A 19,856-nucleotide genomic window follows, 5' to 3' on the forward strand; every position below is an offset into this window, starting at 1 on the left:
GAAATAACAGGAGAAGGCACTCTATTTATGAGATGAGCAACATGCATTATGGCATAAGACCAAAAAATTTTAGGAAGATTAGATTGAAACATGAGACACTGGGTCACATTTAAGATGTGTTGATGCTTACGTACTACCACAAAATTTTGTTGTGGTGTCTCAACACAAGTGGTTTGGTGAATGATACCGTACTTATCATAAAAATTCTTCCAGCAAAATTCTTGGCCATTGTCAGTTCTGATAATTTTAATTCCTTTATCAAATTGATTTTCAACCATGATAACAAAGTTGCTTAAAAGACTACGTGTTTCATTTTTATTTTTCATCAGATATACTCAAGTAAATCTAGTGTAATCATCCACGACAGTGAGAAAATATTTGTGACCATGAATAGAAGGAATACTAAAGGTACCCCAAATATCAATATGAACAAGATCAAAAGAATTATCACATGTACTTTTGCTTAAAGGAAAAGGTAATCTATGTTGTTTAGCGAGATGGCAAGGAGTACACATATTGTTCTTATCAAAGTATATGCCTGGATAGGTCTTACTCATGCATTCTAACACCTTACTCGAGGGATGTCCCAATCTACAATGCCATGTATCAAGATTTTTGACATGCTGAATAGGCTCATCAATTTGAGTGAAGAGAGCAATGTTCTTCTCGAATGAAAAATCAAGATTATAAAGTCCTGCACCAAGCCTAGCTCGTCCGATCATCTTGGATGTAGCTGTGTCCTGAATCTAACATTCATCACGAAAGAAAACAAATTTATAGTTAAGTGAAGTGCTGAGTTTCTGAACAGATAGTATATTCAGGGCAAATTCGGGAATAAATAAAACATTGTATATTATGAAATCTTCAGATAAGACTATAGTCCCAACACATTTTGCAATAACTTGGGTATTGTTAGGAAGTCTAACTTTCACAGGTTCAATTTCATAATAAGTCTAAAACAAAGACATATCACAGGTTACATGATCAGTGGCTCCTATCAAGAATCCAGGATTTTGGATGAGTTTTACCTTTCTCAAGTGGTTGATCAGTGGCAAGATTACTGATTTTTCCTTTGTCATTATTCATTTGAATAATATCAACAATTCTATGCATATGTTCAGTTGATAAAGTATTCAGAATTTGATGATTTAGAAACTTATCTTGTGGAGAATTTTTTTCAACCATCTGCTCTTCAAGATTTTCTACTGCATTCGTAGCAGCATGTGCGATTCTCTGTTTGATCCATGGTGGATAACCGTGTTTTGAGTAGAATTGATCTGCAGTATGGTTCATTTTGTTGCAGAAGGAGCACTGCTTTCCAAAATTCTTTCCTCTACCTCTGCCACTTCCTTTCCATCCACTGATGTTTCGTTTTTGACTAGATTGGCTTGCGTTGTTAGTCAGAATTTTTGATTCTATGACAGCGGCATCACTGAAAGTTCTTTCTTGTCTCTCTTGTTGCAGGGCAAGAGAAAAAAAACTTTGTTTATACCTGGTAATGGTTCCATGAGAAGAATTTGGGTCTTTATGCTGTTATAAGTGTCTCCGAGCCCTTTCAGAAAAGACAACTCTTTCTGATTCTCTGTATTCAAGGATGATCTTGGACAATCTGCAGGTGCATTTGGAACTATAGATGCATGTAGGAATGGGTCGCAATGAATCCATTTCTTCCCACAATATTATGGAATTTGTGTAATACTCAGAAATGCTTCTCTCCCCCTGCCTGATCGAATTTATTTCTTGAAGGAGATCAGAAGTGTGGAAATGGTTGATGTTGGAAAATCTCTCCTTCAGATCTTCCCATAAATCCCTTGCGTTGTCAATGTAAATGGCGCTTTGAGCAATTTGTGTGACCAGGCTTCGATTAATCCACGAAATCACAATGACATTGCAGTGTTCCCATGCTTCGTATTGCTTGCTCTTGCGTGTTGGTTCTGGAATTTCTCCACTGAAAAATTTAAATTTGTTCTTCGAGAGCAAAGCCCTTTTCATCGCGCGACTCCATGAATGATAGTTACTACCGTCAGGGGGAGGTGAAACTAAGACCGCTCCTGGATTCTCTCAGGGATGAAGATAGTAGAGACTTGCTGGGTCTTGTGAAGAGTCCTCGGAAGCCATGGAAGGAACAAGATGAGAGGATACAAGGATGGGGAGAAAAGAGGGAGAAACAGAGTATCAGAGTGAGTGCAAGTCAGAGCGGGTCAAACCCGCTCTGATACCATCTTGAAATTAATGTTTACAAGAAGCAAGAAATGAACAGAACAATGTGGGTGAAGAAGAAAGCGGTTTCTGGAAAGAACTGAAACTGTATTCAATACAGTGGCCATTACACTAATAAGGTTTTATACATACAAAAGGGAAAAGAAAACACTTTGGGCTTAGGAACAGAGCCCGTAAGAAGAATATAGGCCCAATAACTCAAACTTAAAAAGTATTTTTGAAACCATTATGTGTGAAAGGGTTTCCAACTGGTTCTACCCTAAATGGGGAAAGAAACTTGAGTATAAGAAGTTAAGCGTCCGAGAAAAAAATTGATAACAAATATGTAGTGCATCCGTCCAAAATTTGGATCAAAAGATCACTATATATAGAAGGTGTACCACCTATCATCTTCTTGACCTCTCTTTCAACCTACCACATTTTTTGTTATTGAACCTTCTGAGGATGTTGAGAAGGTTGGAGAAGGATGGATGGATAATATCCCATATACTGCTCTGGTCAACTGTCTTCTCGATCACCAATGTGTTTATAATAGTTTCTTTAAGCTAGATGATTTGCATTGTGAAAAGATCATGACAAAGGCAAGATGCATTGTAAAACAACCGTTTTTCTTCTTGGTGAATGTTTGGAACAAATGCATATGGGCTTATCTCTTAGGCAGGTACCAAGTCAAGAAATTCCTATAGACTTTCTTATGGCCTACATATTTGACAATCTTGGAACCACCTTATCTTGGTCCTTTTTGTTGAATTAGTGGGAGATAAGTTGAAGAGAGGGGTGTGAATTGTACTTAGTCAGATTTTCGCAATAAGTGGTTTACAACAATCCTGAGAGAATTTTAACTGATTGTTTTTCAAAAAACCATATTGATATTTTTAAAAGAACATTAATTAAGAATAATGATTATGTTTTTAGAAAAAAACAATAGATTAAATTTCTAAGCACACAATTCTTAAAGCACAAAACTATAAAACAAAATCACACTTAGAAAAGATTTAAATATGTTTTAAAAAATAAATTTCAGAATTATTTTCAAAAGATTATATTTGAAAACAACATATTGTTTTTCTGATTACAGTAACATAAGAGAAATATTAACAAATTATATTTGAAAACAACAAATTGTTTTTTCTGGTTACAGTAACACAAAAAAGATATTGCAGCTTTCAAGAAACAATGCGAATACAACAGATTCAAACAAAGTTTTAAAGACACTTTTTGATTCAAAAACTTGTAAACCCAATTATGAATTCAAGTGTGTACAAATATAATCAATACACAATGTTCCATTGATGACCATATATTTATTCACACTCAATAGCTTTAATCATAAAGTATTGGATTGTAAATAAATCCATTGTTTTAAATCGGATTCATATAATTAGGTTTATTTGGGCCTTAACTATTTTTTGTGTTAATTTTGTGTTTTTTAGATTAGTTTGAATTAGTTTGAAGGAAGTGTCTACTTTTACAAATGGGACAAATAAGCAAAGGTGCAAGTTGCTTCTTTGAATCAAAACAAATTATTATGCAGAAAAGTTATAGTGCAGTGATAAAGAAAGCTTAAAGGATACCAAAATTTTATAATGATTCACTCACAACATAACTACATCCAGTCCCACCTCACACCAAGATGAAATTCACTAGATCAACAAATTCTTTTATAAAAAGATTGAACACTACAAGAACCAATTACTCACTGCAACACCCTGTCACAATTGTGATTCCCACCAAGAAACCCTATCTTGGCACTTACAAACACAAAATTACAAACAGTAATGAAAAGGAACGAATTCACCTTGACTATGAACCAAGAAATACAATAGGATCTCCCAATTCACAACAACACTTTGAAGAACCTTTGACCTCTAGTTAGATGATGAAAATTTGGACCAAGAACTCTCAAAGATTAATAAAGACTAATTCTTTCAAAACACAATTCACTCTTGGATTCTCACAAATGTAAAAGTATATTGTGTGTAAGCAATGTTCAGGGATCTTTTTCAGAAAACAAACTCACCCTTTTATAGAAGTTAAAACAAAAACTGTTTTTTTTTTAAAAAAAAGGGTATTATCAGTAAAACAACGAGTTAGAAAACAAAACAATTTGTTGATTTTATTTAGAAACTAATAGTTTGTGTCTAAATTGATTTTTCTCAATTATAATGTATTTAAACAAAAAATATTTATCATCTTACATATCAAAATATGGTTTTCAGTATACAAAACACATTATAGAAAAAACTACGACATTTCAGTATTTTCAATTAATTGATTTGAAAGATAACAGATTGAAAAACTGTAACTTTCCAAAAAACAAAAATAAAACTAGTTGCAAACATTTTTAATAAGTTGAAAACCTTTTTAACCAATTAAAAAACAGTTTAACCAATTGAAAACATTTTGTTCTTGGATCCTTCATCATTCCTAAAGGTAAAAGATAAATCAAGACTACCAAAATAAAACCTAAGCTAGCTAGACACTTAAGGCATCAAGTCTTCAATCAATGCTTCAATCATGACTTCATCAAACACTTTAAGTTGGGATCATTGAGATGTCCAACACTTTTGAATGTTTCAAACCTTTTGAAGACAACGTTGAGAAGATGGTTATGGAAAATTATGCTTCAAGGAAGGAGGAGAGCATAACTGTTAAATTTATAGTTGACAAAGTTGGACTATTAGATTGTCCATCTGTTGCAAGTAAAAAGAGACGTGCAAAGGAAGCTCTTATTACATCCGTGATAGAAAAAAGAACATTCCTCCCTTGTAGTTTGGCGAAGAGAAAAACAACCTTTAATATATTGACAAAGGATTCAATGCCTGAAATTCTAAAAGAATTCATACCAACTAAAGAGGTAAGAATCTGTGAGCACTCACCTCTAAACCTTCATAGACCATCCACTCCATTACATTATAACCCTCTTCAATTTGAACAAACACATCTTGATGAAACCCCGAGAGACAAAGCATAGTATTTAGAGCAAACACATCCTCACTGAGTTTTCACCTTAATTGCTAATTCAATTCCGAACTCAAGTGAACTAATAAAACAATGTGTGTTTCTACTAATTCAACACTTATCATGTGGTATTCAGAGCACGATTTAATTCAAGTTTAATTTTAGTTGAAAATAATTTGTTTACTTTTGCTTAATGTTAACTTGAGCTTATTTCAATTCGATAATTTTTTCTTTAATTTCAAGAGTTTAATTTCATTTAATGTCTTCTTTAAATTCCCATAGCCTATTTTGCTTGAGTCATATGTTCTAGGCAATTTTAGTATTTGACTTACTTGATTTTAATTGTGAAGAATTCAAAAGAAATAGAAGTTATCTTAGTTAGAAGTTGATTTAATTCTAATCATAGATTGCAAGTCTGACTTGATTCTGTATCAATTTAATTCTAAGTTTGAAAAGTGAATCTAAATGTGTATGAGCTGATATTTGAGATTTGATTCAAGAAAAAAAATGACAAAATGAAGATGTATGCATTCACAATTCAAACTATTTTGTTCAAAGAAAAGGATTCTTGATGTGTGATGAATTGTATTCATAACTTGTGGAGTTTTATCCTTCTATTTGATAAAATTATATTACTTCATAGTTGAATTTAAGTAAGCTTTCTTTGAGTTTTAAAATCTGGTTTATTGCTTGTCTTGTTTAAAGTTTTGTCTCCATCTTAATTCTACTTTGGTTTAGCTTTCTTGTTTTATTCCTTTTCTTGCTTGTCTTTAAATTTCCTAAGTTTTGTTTGTGGTAGGATCCATTGTTTTCCTTAAGTGAATAGAAGAGTCGTGTCCTATTTCATTTGAACAATTTTTCAAGATTTGAACTCATTGGATTTGGACATCTCTTGTCTTTTATTGAGTGAAGAGTGATCCTTACCTTATCATTTTTTTTCTAAAGGGTTGAGTAATACACGTGAGAATAGTGAATAATTGTCTTGATTTAATTGTATAATTTTTTTGTGTAAGCATGTCTCATAAATCATCAAGGGAATCATCAAAGTCGCCTTCTTTTCACAAAGCGAATTTGATTGTTGAGCTTGAAAAGACTAAAAGGGACTTGGCGCATAAGGAGGGGAACATGAGACAAATAATGCAAAGATTACAAAGATCAGAAGATTCCCAAGATAGGCATGGCTGTGAAAGGAGATGGGAGCCTAAAAGAGCTAGAAGGTATCACATGAGCTATGGAAGCCAAGAAGAGGAAGAGGAAAATTGAAGGATGCAACACTATGGAAAAAGGTGCCAACATCGCCATCACAAGACCCATCATTTTAATTTTAAGTTGCCTTCTTTTGATGGCAAATGTGATGCTAATGTATACTTAGGATGAAAAGCTAAATTAGAGCAAAATTCTAGTGTTTATGATGTAAATGAGGACCAATGTGTAAAGTTAGCTTCCCTAGAGTTTGAGAATTATGCAATGCAATGGTGGCATAAAACTGTAATGGACATTGGGCTTAACAAGAGGTCAAATGTGGTCTCTTGGGACGATCTTAAAGTATATGCGTGTAGTTCGTTCCTCCTTATTATAGGAAGGAACTCTTGTTGAAGATCAAACAACTTCATTAAGGCAATAGGAGTGTAGGTTACTATTTCAAGGATCTAGAGCTAACCCTAACCAAAGCTAATATGCATTATGAAAGTGATGAATCTAAGATAGCTAGGTTTGTGAGTAGGTTAAGGAGAAAAATCCAAGATGTTGTAGAATTGCATGAATGTTCTTCCTTAGAAAAATTGGTTCACCTATTATTTTAGCATTATTTTTTATGTTATTTACAAAATATCTTGAATTCAAGGATTTAATCAAAGAAAATAATTGATTCAGGATGTGATCCTTTTTGTTGATTTTTTGTTTGTTTCTTAAATACCTTTTAGGACCCGCTTCAAGAAAAAACTAAGAACTCCATATTTCCAAACGAGAAAGCAAACTTGTCATTTAAAGAAGGAAAGCATGCATGATAAAATATCAACAAAATAAACATTGTTAAATTGTTCATCATAAAGCAACTAATACAGAAAAGGCTTCCATAAAATGCTTGCATGCTTTCATGACCCACTTCATTTTTCTACGACATTTGCATAAGTGGCCTTCATGCCTCAATAGAGGATTGTTTTTAGTGTTGGATGGGTTCTTTTCAAAGGTTAGTAGTCCCAAGTCTACAAAGAACTATACTTACGTTTGAGTGCCATGAAATTTTAGTTGAATGCCCAATGACCCCTCCACGATAATCGCATTTTGCATTTGCATCATAGTTCTTTGAATGTGGAGGTTGTGTTAGTTTAGTGGGGCAAATAGAACCCAGAGAATTGCAAAGGAGGTTCGGTAGCAACTTTGTGTAAGTCATAGGAATGAGAGTGAAATTCATGACCTTCTTGCCTTGGGATCGAGAATTCGAACCTTAGTTAGGTTGTGTGTAGTAAAGAGTTTGAAGACTTTCATGTTGGTAAGGTCGAGAATAGTAGATTGGGTTGACATTTGCGACCATAGTCGGGAAATAGTTAATCCTTCCACTCTTTATGCCAGCCTCAACTCTTTCTCCAAATATGACAATATCAACAATGTTTGAGGAGACACTACCTACCATGTGCTCATACAATGGAGGTTGTAGGGTGCTTATAAACATTGCCACCGTCTCTTTATCATTTAGAGGGGGCTCCAGTTGTGTAAAAATTTCTCTCTAGCCCTGAGCATATTCTTTGAAAGTTTCTAATTTTTTTTCACACAAATTAAATGTGATCTTACAAGGCATGGATGATCTTCTATTATAGGACTCATCGTTGTCATTTAGCAATCAAATTAAAAGATTCCAATGTAGATTGTCTAACACAGTGATAGATCATCAAACACCAATGAGATGATAGTATAGACAAGGTCAGATAACCCTAAGTCGTCTCGCAACAAATCCAATAGAGAATTTAATGAAATTAGTATACAAACTTATTTGCAATCAAATAAAGTTAGCAATAATAGTAAAGGAAAGGGGGTTGTGATTATTCAGTAGGAAAATATAAAAGATGATTAAAAATAGTAAAAAATGTAGGTTGACTCCCAAATTTATTTACCACAAATTCCTTATTGGTTTTCCTAAGATTATCATTGTTTAATTCTCACACAGATGTCAAACTTAATAAAGCAAGCGTGAATCAAATTCAACAGAATCTTAAGAGCAAAACAAGCGTCTACTAATGTATTTAGTATATCACTAGTTCCAAATGTATATTCGTGAGATGTTTATCTTCTATCCCTCGAATTAAGCGAATAAGAGATTGATTAGAACTAAGTGAACTAACCAAAAAATATAATTAAAGAAAATAACTGAATTCTAATTAAGTGTTCAAAAACCATTCCTTTGGCAGAAACTTGATTTCAAAAAGATTAAAAAAAAAGCATAATCTGCTACAAAAAAACTGAAGAACAAAACTTTATTGAACAAAACCTCAGAATTCAATGGGTAATCACAAGAGAATTAACCTAACAGGTTTTAGCCTTCCATGCAAAGGAGAAAATAAGAAAAATAAAAAAAGGAAATAAACTAGGTCTAGAATGTGTGATGCAATATGTGTGACTTGTTTTGGAAATTGAGGCAGCTTCGGAAGAGAATGAAAATACACCAAAGATTGGATGTGAGTTGATGAAGAATGGAAGTGGATTTGGTGTTGAATGTAGAAAAAGGTTGGGCCAACTTTCTAGGGTTTCACTAGCCCTTTAGGCTCTTTAGTAGCAAATGAGAGATTTAAAAGAGAACGATTCTGAATATTAAGGAGTTTCATTCAATATTTTCCAAATCTAAATACAAGTTGTGATAGTCACCTATTTTATAAGTGAATTAGATTAAGGTAGCTTGCTCCTTAAGCTAATATAACTCTAGTTAAGAGAGCATAACCATGATTAAGGAAGTGCTGCCCAAGCCTTATAAGATGCTCTAGAAACCCTTGATTGCATGACAAGTAAGGGTTTCTAGAGTGTGTTTGATTTATTTAAAAACCTAGTCTAGAAATGACCCAAAAATACAAGGTCTAAAGAAATGTCTACTCTACTTCTTACATGTTTTATACAAGCTAAGACATATATTTATTTTGTATATCCTCCATCAATGTGTTTGCGGTTATGAAACACGATCACAAAAACTCTCCTCATTCTTCCTCTAAAGTCTTTTTTTATAATCTTCTATTCGTTGCACAAAGTCACAAAGTCGGATTCAAAATCTGCCTCATGATATTAATTTACAATTAATAAATGTTTCCTTTCTTTTTTTTTCAAATTATTCAACATATATTTTTATTCCTAACCACTCCCAAATTTTATTCCTTGCATAAGATTGAATTGATGCTACCTGCTACCTGCTAGGGATGGCAAAGCGGGGCGGCCCGCTGGTAAAAAACGCGGGGCGGACTAACCTTTTCAACCCGCATTAGCCCGCTCCGCATTAGTCTGCAGTCCGCACGGGCCAACAGCGGGGCGGGGCGGGCTGGCCCGCTAACCCGCAAGAAAAAAAAATTGACACTTAGCAGTAGCTGGACAACGCAATTAGGTTTTCACAAAATTTCAAAGAAAGAAACACAATACAATCGCGTCAATAATATTTGTGTTTAATATTTTTGAATTAATGTTTATGTTTATGTTTAATGTTTTGGAATTAGGTATTTTTAATGTTTTGGAAGTGGGAGAATAATGATATTTGATATTTATCTTAATGTTTAATGTTTTGATGTTTCACTATGTTTGAAAAGGAAGAAAAAACATTTAGGTTTGATAGTAACAAATATATAGGTTTAATTTGACAATTTTTTAAGAACAAAATGTAAAAAAAAAATACATATTTAATTTTTTTTTAAAAAGAAAAAAGAATGCGGGCTGACCCGCAAACCCGCGGGCTAGCTCTTATGCGGGACGGGTCAAGAATTCTAACCCACAATAACTTTGCGGGCCAAGCGCGAGGCGGGCCAATGCGGGGTGGGTTGGCTCGCTTTGCCACCCCTGCTACCTGCTACCTGCTACCTGCTACCTGCTACCTGCTACCTGCTACCTGCTACCTGCTACCTGCTACCTGCTACCTGCTACCTGCTACCTGCTACCTGCTACCTGCTACCTGCTACCTGCTACCTGCTACCTGCTACCTGCTACCTGCTACCTGCTACCTGCTACCTGCTACCTGCTACCTGCTACCTGCTACCTGCTACCTGCTACCTGCTACCTGCTACCTGCTACCTGCTACCTGCTACCTGCTACCTGCTACCTGCTACCTGCTACCTGCTACCTGCTACCTGCTACCTGCTACCTGCTACCTGCTACCTGCTACCTGCTACCTGCTACCTGCTACCTGCTACCTGCTACCTGCTACCTGCTACCTGCTACCTGCTACCTGCTACCTGCTACCTGCTACCTGCTACCTGCTACCTGCTACCTGCTACCTGCTACCTGCTACCTGCTACCTGCTACCTGCTACCTGCTACCTGCTACCTGCTACCTGCTACCTGCTACCTGCTACCTGCTACCTGCTACCTGCTACCTGCTACCTGCTACCTGCTACCTGCTACCTGCTACCTGCTACCTGCTACCTGCTACCTGCTACCTGCTACCTGCTACCTGCTACCTGCTACCTGCTACCTGCTACCTGCTACCTGCTACCTGCTACCTGCTACCTGCTACCTGCTACCTGCTACCTGCTACCTGCTACCTGCTACCTGCTACCTGCTACCTGCTACCTGCTACCTGCTACCTGCTACCTGCTACCTGCTACCTGCTACCTGCTACCTGCTACCTGCTACCTGCTACCTGCTACCTGCTACCTGCTACCTGCTACCTGCTACCTGCTACCTGCTACCTGCTACCTGCTACCTGCTACCTGCTACCTGCTACCTGCTACCTGCTACCTGCTACCTGCTACCTGCTACCTGCTACCTGCTACCTGCTACCTGCTTCAGCCACCATCTGAGCAAGGTCCTTTCAGAAACCATGACCCTGTGCAAGCACAATGCTAACACAATTATTAAGAAATGAACTTTAAACCTAACTCAACCCCATAAAACCGGCTCATGAGGTGAGGTTTGATGTTGAGAGAGTGAGAGCTCTTGTGTGGGATTGGCTATTACGGGTGGTTTACGGGTGGTTTGATAACGGTCCGATAGTGGGTGACCTGATAAGCCCAACAAACACTCGCTAGGATAGGCTCGAAATGATTTTGATACCATATTAAGAAGTGAACTTTAATAAGCCTAATTCAACCCCATAAAATCGACTCATTAGGTGAGATTTGCACCCACTTATATACAATAAAATGTTATAATCTCTAATCGATGTGAGATCTCCAACAACAGTCACAACAAAAAGATGGCATTGCAGGCATGACCATGTCATCTTCTCTTCATAATCTAAGAAGTGATGCATGCAACATGCATAAGGGCATGGCTGAAACTTGGTCTAACCATAAAACTCCTTTCTTGGTTGTTGTTATTTGAAGACTTGCATTGTGGTTTGTGGCCTTCGCTTCAAGCACCGTCTCCATCCTTGTCCACTCTGTAACATTGTGATCAAAAGACCTACCACCATTGCACCAATACACAACTCATCCGTGTACATTGTAAAATAGTTGTAGATTTCTAAGGATAATCGTGCATATCATAAATGAATACCTAATATTGTTTGATGCCAACATTTCGTTATCAGATCCAATAAATGAGACGTCAAGATCAATCGCACCACTTGCTTTCACAAAGAAAGCTACTTTATACTTGTGTGCTTTCTCAATATTCTGATGAAACATTATACAAACATTATGAGAAACATTAAGAAAAAGAGTAACTAGTGAGATGAGAAAACATTGACCCTCCCAAAAACCAGGATTGGAGATTCCAACAAATTTGGGTCCATCACAGAGAACATTGATACGCAGTGCAACTTTGTTTCGATCAAAGCAAGAGCTACGATCTGTTGAAACCTCTATGCTTGAATTATCTCCAACTACTATCCATGGAAATATATTTGAGGGAACACTTGGCCCTCCAGCTTCGAAACCTCTGTTGCTCACAAGCTTCCCCCACAGTCCCCCGGCACCTGCATGGTTGATTTCCTGCCAAACATTCCAACATAGTTATTCACTTCCCATAAAAATCAAACCTTCTTCACACACTCTAACAATTCACATTTTTACGAATCTAAATTTTGGGACAATATATGATGAGTGATCCAATAGTGGATGGTTTCATAAGGTCGTTAGGATAGATTCGAAATGGTTATAATACCATATTACGAAGTGGATTTTAAGTCTAACTCAATCCCATAAAACCAATTTACACCAGTTATATACAGTGATATCCAACCCTTACCTCAAAAAATCTCCGAAAAAGGTCTCTGGAATTTTTCTCCCTTTGGAAGCATCTATATGCAAGGTTGATGTTTCATGAGCATAACTGTAAACAGCGAAGAAGGTCAAGTAAACAAGACAGATCTTCAGAGACATCATTGTTTCTATTTTCGTGCCCACTTTGCTTCTTCTTCCATACTATACTTATAGGATAACAAGTACGATTTGTTTCTGATTTTAATACTTTAATACTTCTAGTATTATTCATGTGTTATAAATTATATTTGTCAAGATTTAGTAGTTGCTAAGCACCTCTCATTATTTTCCAAAGATACTAAATGATTCTGTCTGTTTTTTAAATATAAAATAAAATTATCATTATTATTATTAAGTAATAAAAAAATAAAAAAAAATAAATATATATATATATATATATGATAAATAATTTTTATATAGAAATCGGAAAAGAGTATGTATTAATTTAAAAAAGGTATATTATCTTAACATGTGTACTATTTACAATTTTATCCTAAATTGAAATTAAACAAACATCAATAATGTGTTGACTCATCTATTGGATATTTCCAATTGGATATTGGAGGATTTTGGCCAGCTAAGAGCTGCCAGCAATTTTTTTTTTATCTAAAATAAATTTTAATAGAAAAAAAGAGGAAAGATTTCAATTTGAATTATATATATGTTTAATAAATAAAATAATGACTTTTTTAGTTCAAAAAGGCTAATAATTATTACTGTATAAATAATTTTGTTTTAAATATACGTGTAAGTTTTAAATTAATCTCCTGTTGAAATAACCGACTTGGTTTCTGACTCAAATTAAGTACTTCAGTGGAAATTTTCAGTTTTTTTTAAAATATTTCTAGTATTATTCATATGATAAAATATACTTTTATTTTAAAGTTGAGAGATTTAGAGTTTAAATTCTTTAAATCTGTTTTTCTTATGTTTAATAAATAAAATAATGCTTTTTAGTTTGGAAGAGGTTACCATATAAAAATTCTGTTTTAAATATGAGTAAACATTCAAAATTTTAGAAAATTTGAAATTATAATATCTGTTAATATAATATTAGAAAATTTTAGATATTTTAAAATTAAAAAATGATAAACTTAAATATTTATAAATTAAGTCATCATCTAATTGTCAATAAAAAAATATTAGGTTACTCTATATATTTAAAAGAATAAGTAAAAATTTATAATTTATAAATAAATAAATACATAATTAATTAAAATTGTAACACCCTGAAAAATAACGTCTAAATAATACAATATAGGTTTTACATATTTCTATAAAACCTTAGAGTTTTTCAAAACATTCCTATTATGATTAGGACATATAGAAATACACATATTTACAATATAAGTTTCAAAATCAAATAAATACACATATTTACAATATAAGTTTCAAAATCAACACCCTAAAGCTCTTCAACTGCTCATATACGTAGTCTAGTCATCGCAATTCAAACACAACAAGAAAAGTGATAAGTGCCAAATTTCAGTAATATTCATATTAAAATATAGGCACTTATGAGGATTTATTGTTAATTTACATATAAAATAATCCCTAATTTATGAATTTATACCTTTTTATATTTTTTATGATCTTTATTTGAATAAGAGTATTTTATTCCCAAATTTGGTGTTAATTGCAGATTTCTAAGGAATATTGGAGATTTGGATTTAAGATGAATGATTTGAGCTAAAAAGATAAAGATAGAAGGTCCTAGAATGGAAAAAGATGCAAAGAAAGATTGGGCATTTTTTATGTTTTATCATTTAGCCCATTAGCACGACATAGGAAGCAACCTAACCCTAGAAAGCTAGGATAGATAGAGGGCTAGAGGCTCAATTGTAGTGTGCCAGATTGAGAGGAAAACACCATAGAGTGAATTGTAACTCAATTGGGAGAATGGAAGGTGCTAGAAGTATGCGTAGCTAATTCCACCCTTTGGGATTGGGAGTAATATGCTCAAACTCTTATGTATTGAGGTGATATCTTATATATTAATATTCAGTTCTTGATTGATTAATGGTATTGTTGTTTTACTTTTAATTTTCCGTGACAAATTGAGAATCTTAAATCCGACCGAGGGGTATTTTTAGGGTTTGGACCTAAACATCAATACTTAGCATATTTGAGTGTTAGGGATAGACTTGAAATGTTAATTGTCATTAACGTCTGAGTGTGATTCTAAGTTGTTTTTATAAATATGCGGATGATCGATATTTAGGAAACATTCTTAAGGATTTTATATGCGAGAGATCGATATAAATGAATTTTCTACGGGCATCAATTTCAATCAAAGAACTCAATATTAACATGCTAATCAAAATACACGAGAGTGGAGAGATGAAACCTAATCCTTATTTTTCCAATTGAAGCAACTAATTCTTTGTTTGTTTTCTTATTGATCAGTGCCAACATAATCACTTCTAAACTCTTTTTATTGTTATGTTGTTATATTTGGCGAATATTGTACTTGATAATTTACTGTTCCTTGTGCGATCGATATCCGTCCTTAGGGACAATTATTACTTCTGACAAACGCAGTGCACTTGCCGTAAAAAATCATCAAAAAGCAAGGGTAAGCTAGTGAAAATAGATTTTTATAATATACACAATTAAATTAAAAGAGACATCCAAATTGCATGATCCATTTCTCAAATTATTCAATATTCTTCAAATTCTAACAATAAAACAATCACATGGATCTACACATCTAGGATATTCAACAAACAAAATAACATCTGATGCCTTCCGGAAGACCCATATTAAGTAAGTCCTACCAGAGACTAACACATGATCCAAAGTTTACCAGTGAATTCAATAGAAAGGATCAGGGTAAATCAATACAACCCAAGTCGTGCATCTCATATGTCACGGTGTGCATGAACTCCCCCATCAACTTCTCACCACCTGATATCTTAGTTTATGTGACTTAGATCATCGATGAAGCTCGGAGACACATAGACATCAATACTTAATACACATAAAAACATCAGTCCATACATTATCCCAAATGTATGAATTCAATTTCATTCCATTTTCATCAAACAGTATCATTCAGAAACAAAATCCACAATATTCAAAATCTTATTTAACATAAGAAAAAACACTTATAGCCTAGGGTGCTATTAAAAATTAAATTTAGCTTTCCTTACCTTAATTGCTTGCTTTGCAAGAAACTTCTAGAATTTTATTCCCCACAGTCTAGATAAGCTTCAAGATTTACGGGCCTAATGCAAGTTATCCAAACAGAATAAAAATTTAGTATATAGTAGAATAAGTTGAGAGGATTAATCTTCTCAATTGACCCCACCAAGATTGATGACTAAATCCTAAGGAAAAACAGAGAATAAAGGATCTATAGAGCAAAAATGAACTTACTCTGTTTAAAAATATGATCGGGTAGAAATGTTCCTTAACTCGCTAGCTACAACGTGGTCCAATCAGATTCTAGAATAGTATGGAGTGAGAAATTAAGAGAGAAGGGAGAGAGTAAGAGAGAGAAAGAAAGATAAGAAAGAAAAGGGGTGGGGCCAGGGGGTGTGTGTCTGTGACTTCTATGTTTTTTTAAGAAAAGTTACGGTGTTACATTATCTCCAACTACAAAAAAATTCGTCCTAAAAAATGAACTTACCAAGAAAGAGATTAGGGTATGGTGCTCGTATCTCCTCTTCAATTTCCCAAGTGGAATCTCCAGAGATGGGATCCCACAATACTGTCACCATGAGAATACTTCTTCCACGAAGTTGTTTCACTTGTGAATCTAAAATTCTGATTAGCTTCACTTCAAATGACAAATTTTCTTTTCACCTGGATGGAATTTGACTCTAGAATGTGGCTGAGATCAAGTACATACTTTCTTAGCTGGGATACATGGAAAATATTGTGAATGTTAGTTAAAGGAGGAGGTAAAACAATTTCATAAGCCACAGGGCCTATTCTCCTGAGAATTTGATAAGGTCCTATGAACTTTGGAGTCAATTTCTTGGATTTGAGTGCTCTTCCTACACCAGTGAACGATGTAACTCTCAAAACGACATGCTCACCCGTAGAGAATTCTAAAGGTCTTCTTCTTTGATTTGCATAAGACTTTTTCCTGCTGAGAGATGTTTTCAATCTTTCTTGAATCATTTTGACCTTCTCATTAGTTTGTTGTATTAGTTCTGGTCTAATTAACACACTTTCACCATCCTGAAACCAACACATAGGTGTCCTACACTTTCTTCCATACAATTTCTCAAAAGGAGCCATTCATATGCTTGCTTGGTAACTATTATTGTAGGTGAACTTTACCAATGGTAGAATTTCATCCCAACTGCCCAAATGATCTAACACACAAGTCCTGAGCAAATCCTCTAAGGATTGGATAGTTCTCTCTGATTTTCCATCAATCGGAGGATGGTATGTTGAACTAAGTCTGAATTTAGTTCCCAAAGCTTCTTAAAGTGTTTAAAAAAATCTGGAGGTGAATTTGAGATCTCTATCTGAAACTATGTTGGAGGGTATACCATGCAATCTGACTATTTCATCTATGTAAATCTGGGCCAACTTCCGCATAGAGATTCTCATATCTATAGGTAGGAAGTGTGTCGTCTTTGTCAACCTGTCCATTATGACCCAAACAAAGTCATGTTTTCTCAAAGTACGTGGTAAGTGGGTAACAAAATCCATTGAGATATTGTCCCACTTCCACACTGGAATGTCTAACTGAGTTAACATGCCCCCAGGCCGTTGATGTTCAATCTTTGATTTCTGACAAGTCAAGCAAGCAGCTACAAACTTAGCTACATCATTCTTCATGCCATGCCACCAATAAGACTTCTTGAGATCTTGATACATCTTGGTCATTCCTGGATGTAAATTGAGTTTGCTTTTATGACCTTCAGATAACACTGTTTGCTTTAGTTCATTATCCTCTGGTATGCATATTCTATTTTTGAATCTCAAAATACCATCCACTCCTAAAGAGAAGTCTTTAGCTTTGTCAGTATTTAATAAGCCCATGAAGTTCTTCAATTTTGAATCTTCCAACTGCTTCTCCTTCACCTTCTCCAGAAATTCATTAGTTATAACAAGTGTATTACAACTAATGCAATTTGAAGACATGGAAACCTCCAAATTCATACTCCTGAAATCTTCAATCAATGCTAGCTCTCTAATCATAAGCGGCAACATTTGTATCTTTTTACGACTCAATGCATCTGCAACAACATTTGCCTTCCCAGGATGGTATATTAGCTGGAAATCATTGTCCTTTAAAAATTCAATCCACCTCCTCTGCGTCATATTAAGCTCCATCTGATCAAACAAATACCTCAAGCTTTTATGATCACTGAACACATCAAAACTAACTCCATAAAGAAAAATGTCTTCATATTTTTAAAGCAAAGACAAATGTTGTCCATTCTAGATCATGAGTTGGATAGTTTCTTTCATGCACCTTTAACTAACGATAAGTGTAGGCAACTTTCTTATTCTGCATCAGAACACAACCCAATCCCTGACAGAAAGCATCACAAAAAGCATTAGTCAACCTTCTTTTCAACTCTTCAAAGCTTCTCTCATATTGTTTAGTCCATGCAAAAGGATGATCCTTTCTAGTCAATTGGGTTAAAGGAGTCACTATTTAAGAAAAACCTTTTATAAATCTCCTGTAATATCCTGCTAACCTCACAAAGCTTATGATTTCTGTAACAGTTTTAGGGCGTTCCCATTGAAGTACAACCTCCACTTTAGAAGGATCTACTGATATTCACTGTGCAGAGATAACATGTCCTAAAAACTGTATTTCTAACATTCAGAAGTGATAATCTGAGCGCAAATCTACTTAAAAAAGACAATTGCCCCATCAGATCATCAATTCTAGGAAGAGGATATTTATTCTTTATTGTTAACTTGTTTAATTTTCTATAATCTATGCTTAAACGTGGCGAACCATCCTTTTTCTTCACTAATAGCATTGGACCTCCCCATGGAGAAACACTAGGTCGAATGAATTGTTTATCCAATAAGTCTTCTAGTTGTTTCTTCAATTCGATATGGAGAAATTGACACAAGGTCTGCTTCAGGAATCAAGTCTATTACAAATTCTATCTCTCATTTAGGTGGAAGTCCAGGAATCTCATCAGGAAATACATCCATAAACTCCTGAACTACAAACATCTGTTTTGGTACTTTATCTATAACTATAGAAAAAGCCAAGAGCATAAAACATTTTGCACCTTCTTGTATCTCTCTTTCAAACTGTTGAGTTGAGATAACCTGCATTCCTTATAATTTAGGGAAAATTAAATTCTTCCAACCACAATCTATAAGGATATGATTAACAGACAACCAATCCATCGCAATATAACTGTTGAACCAAGTGGTGTTCAAGTTTTGAAGAATCCAAATCCTTTGAAGGATGTTGAAGCCTTGGCTGTACTTGATGTTGCTGTGCTGGTTTAGCTTATTTCTGGGGTAGTTTATATGTTGTAATCCACCCTTTGATTAAATCTAAAGTATTAGCATTCTCAATCTTTGTGAAAGTAAAATGTTTTCAAACTAAGTTAAAACAATCGATTGATTTATCGAAACAACCGATTGTTTGTACTTAGGTGTTTTGAGGAAAGGATTGAAAACTGTTTTTAAATGGTTGAACTGTTAAAGTACCAAAACAACCGATTGATTCGAGGAAACAACCGATTGTTTGTTTTGGGACCATAACATAAAAACTGTTTTCTGTTTGACTGAGCTTTAAATGATTTAACTGCTTACGCTCCAGTCATTAAATGTTTTGACCAATCTTTTAATGCAATTTAAGAGTTTGTTAAGATTTGGTAACAAACTACATCTTTGAATATATTCAGAAAAACAGATTTGAGATTTAAGAATCTTTGAAAAAGTTTTTCCTAAGAGTTTAGTTTTTGAGTTTTTCAAAGAGCTGAGATTGCTAAGAATTTGTGTATGGAATAGGATTCTGCTTGTATTGATTTCAGATTATCTTCTGTAACAAGTGTAATCCTTGTACTCTGTTGAACAAGTATTCGTTTCTGTGTTTGCTGAGATTGGCTGTGTGTTCTTGAGGGGATCAAGATCAACAATCTTAGTGTTGGTGTGTTGACCAAGGAGAGTGTGTTTCTTGAGGTGTTCAAGGTCATTCTCTTGGTTGTTGTGTAAGTGATCAAGGTGTGATTGTTTAGTGGATTTACTCAGGGTTTTTGAGAAGACTAGATGTAGCTCTGGGTTTGGAGTGAACCAGTATAAACAACTGTGTACAATCTCTCTATCTCTAACTCTTTAAATTCAGTTT

General features: G+C 34.5%; 1 protein-coding gene and 1 pseudogene across 1 annotated transcript; both read right to left on the bottom strand.

The window, feature by feature from the left end:
* Positions 1 to 1,533: 1,533 nt before the first annotated feature.
* LOC137808561 (uncharacterized) lies at positions 1,534 to 1,992 on the bottom strand. The gene has a single exon (XM_068609734.1). The coding sequence runs from the start codon at positions 1,990 to 1,992 to the stop codon at positions 1,534 to 1,536; it is 459 nt and encodes a 152-aa protein (XP_068465835.1).
* Positions 1,993 to 7,236: 5,244 nt separating this feature from the next.
* On the bottom strand, positions 7,237 to 8,217 carry LOC150023284 (uncharacterized; annotated as a pseudogene).
* Between the last annotated feature and the right edge of the window lie 11,639 nt (positions 8,218 to 19,856).

The sequence above is a fragment of the Phaseolus vulgaris genome, chromosome 11 (assembly GCF_051622355.1).
Source record: "Phaseolus vulgaris cultivar YP4 chromosome 11, ASM5162235v1, whole genome shotgun sequence".
Lineage (NCBI taxonomy): Eukaryota > Viridiplantae > Streptophyta > Magnoliopsida > Fabales > Fabaceae > Phaseolus > Phaseolus vulgaris.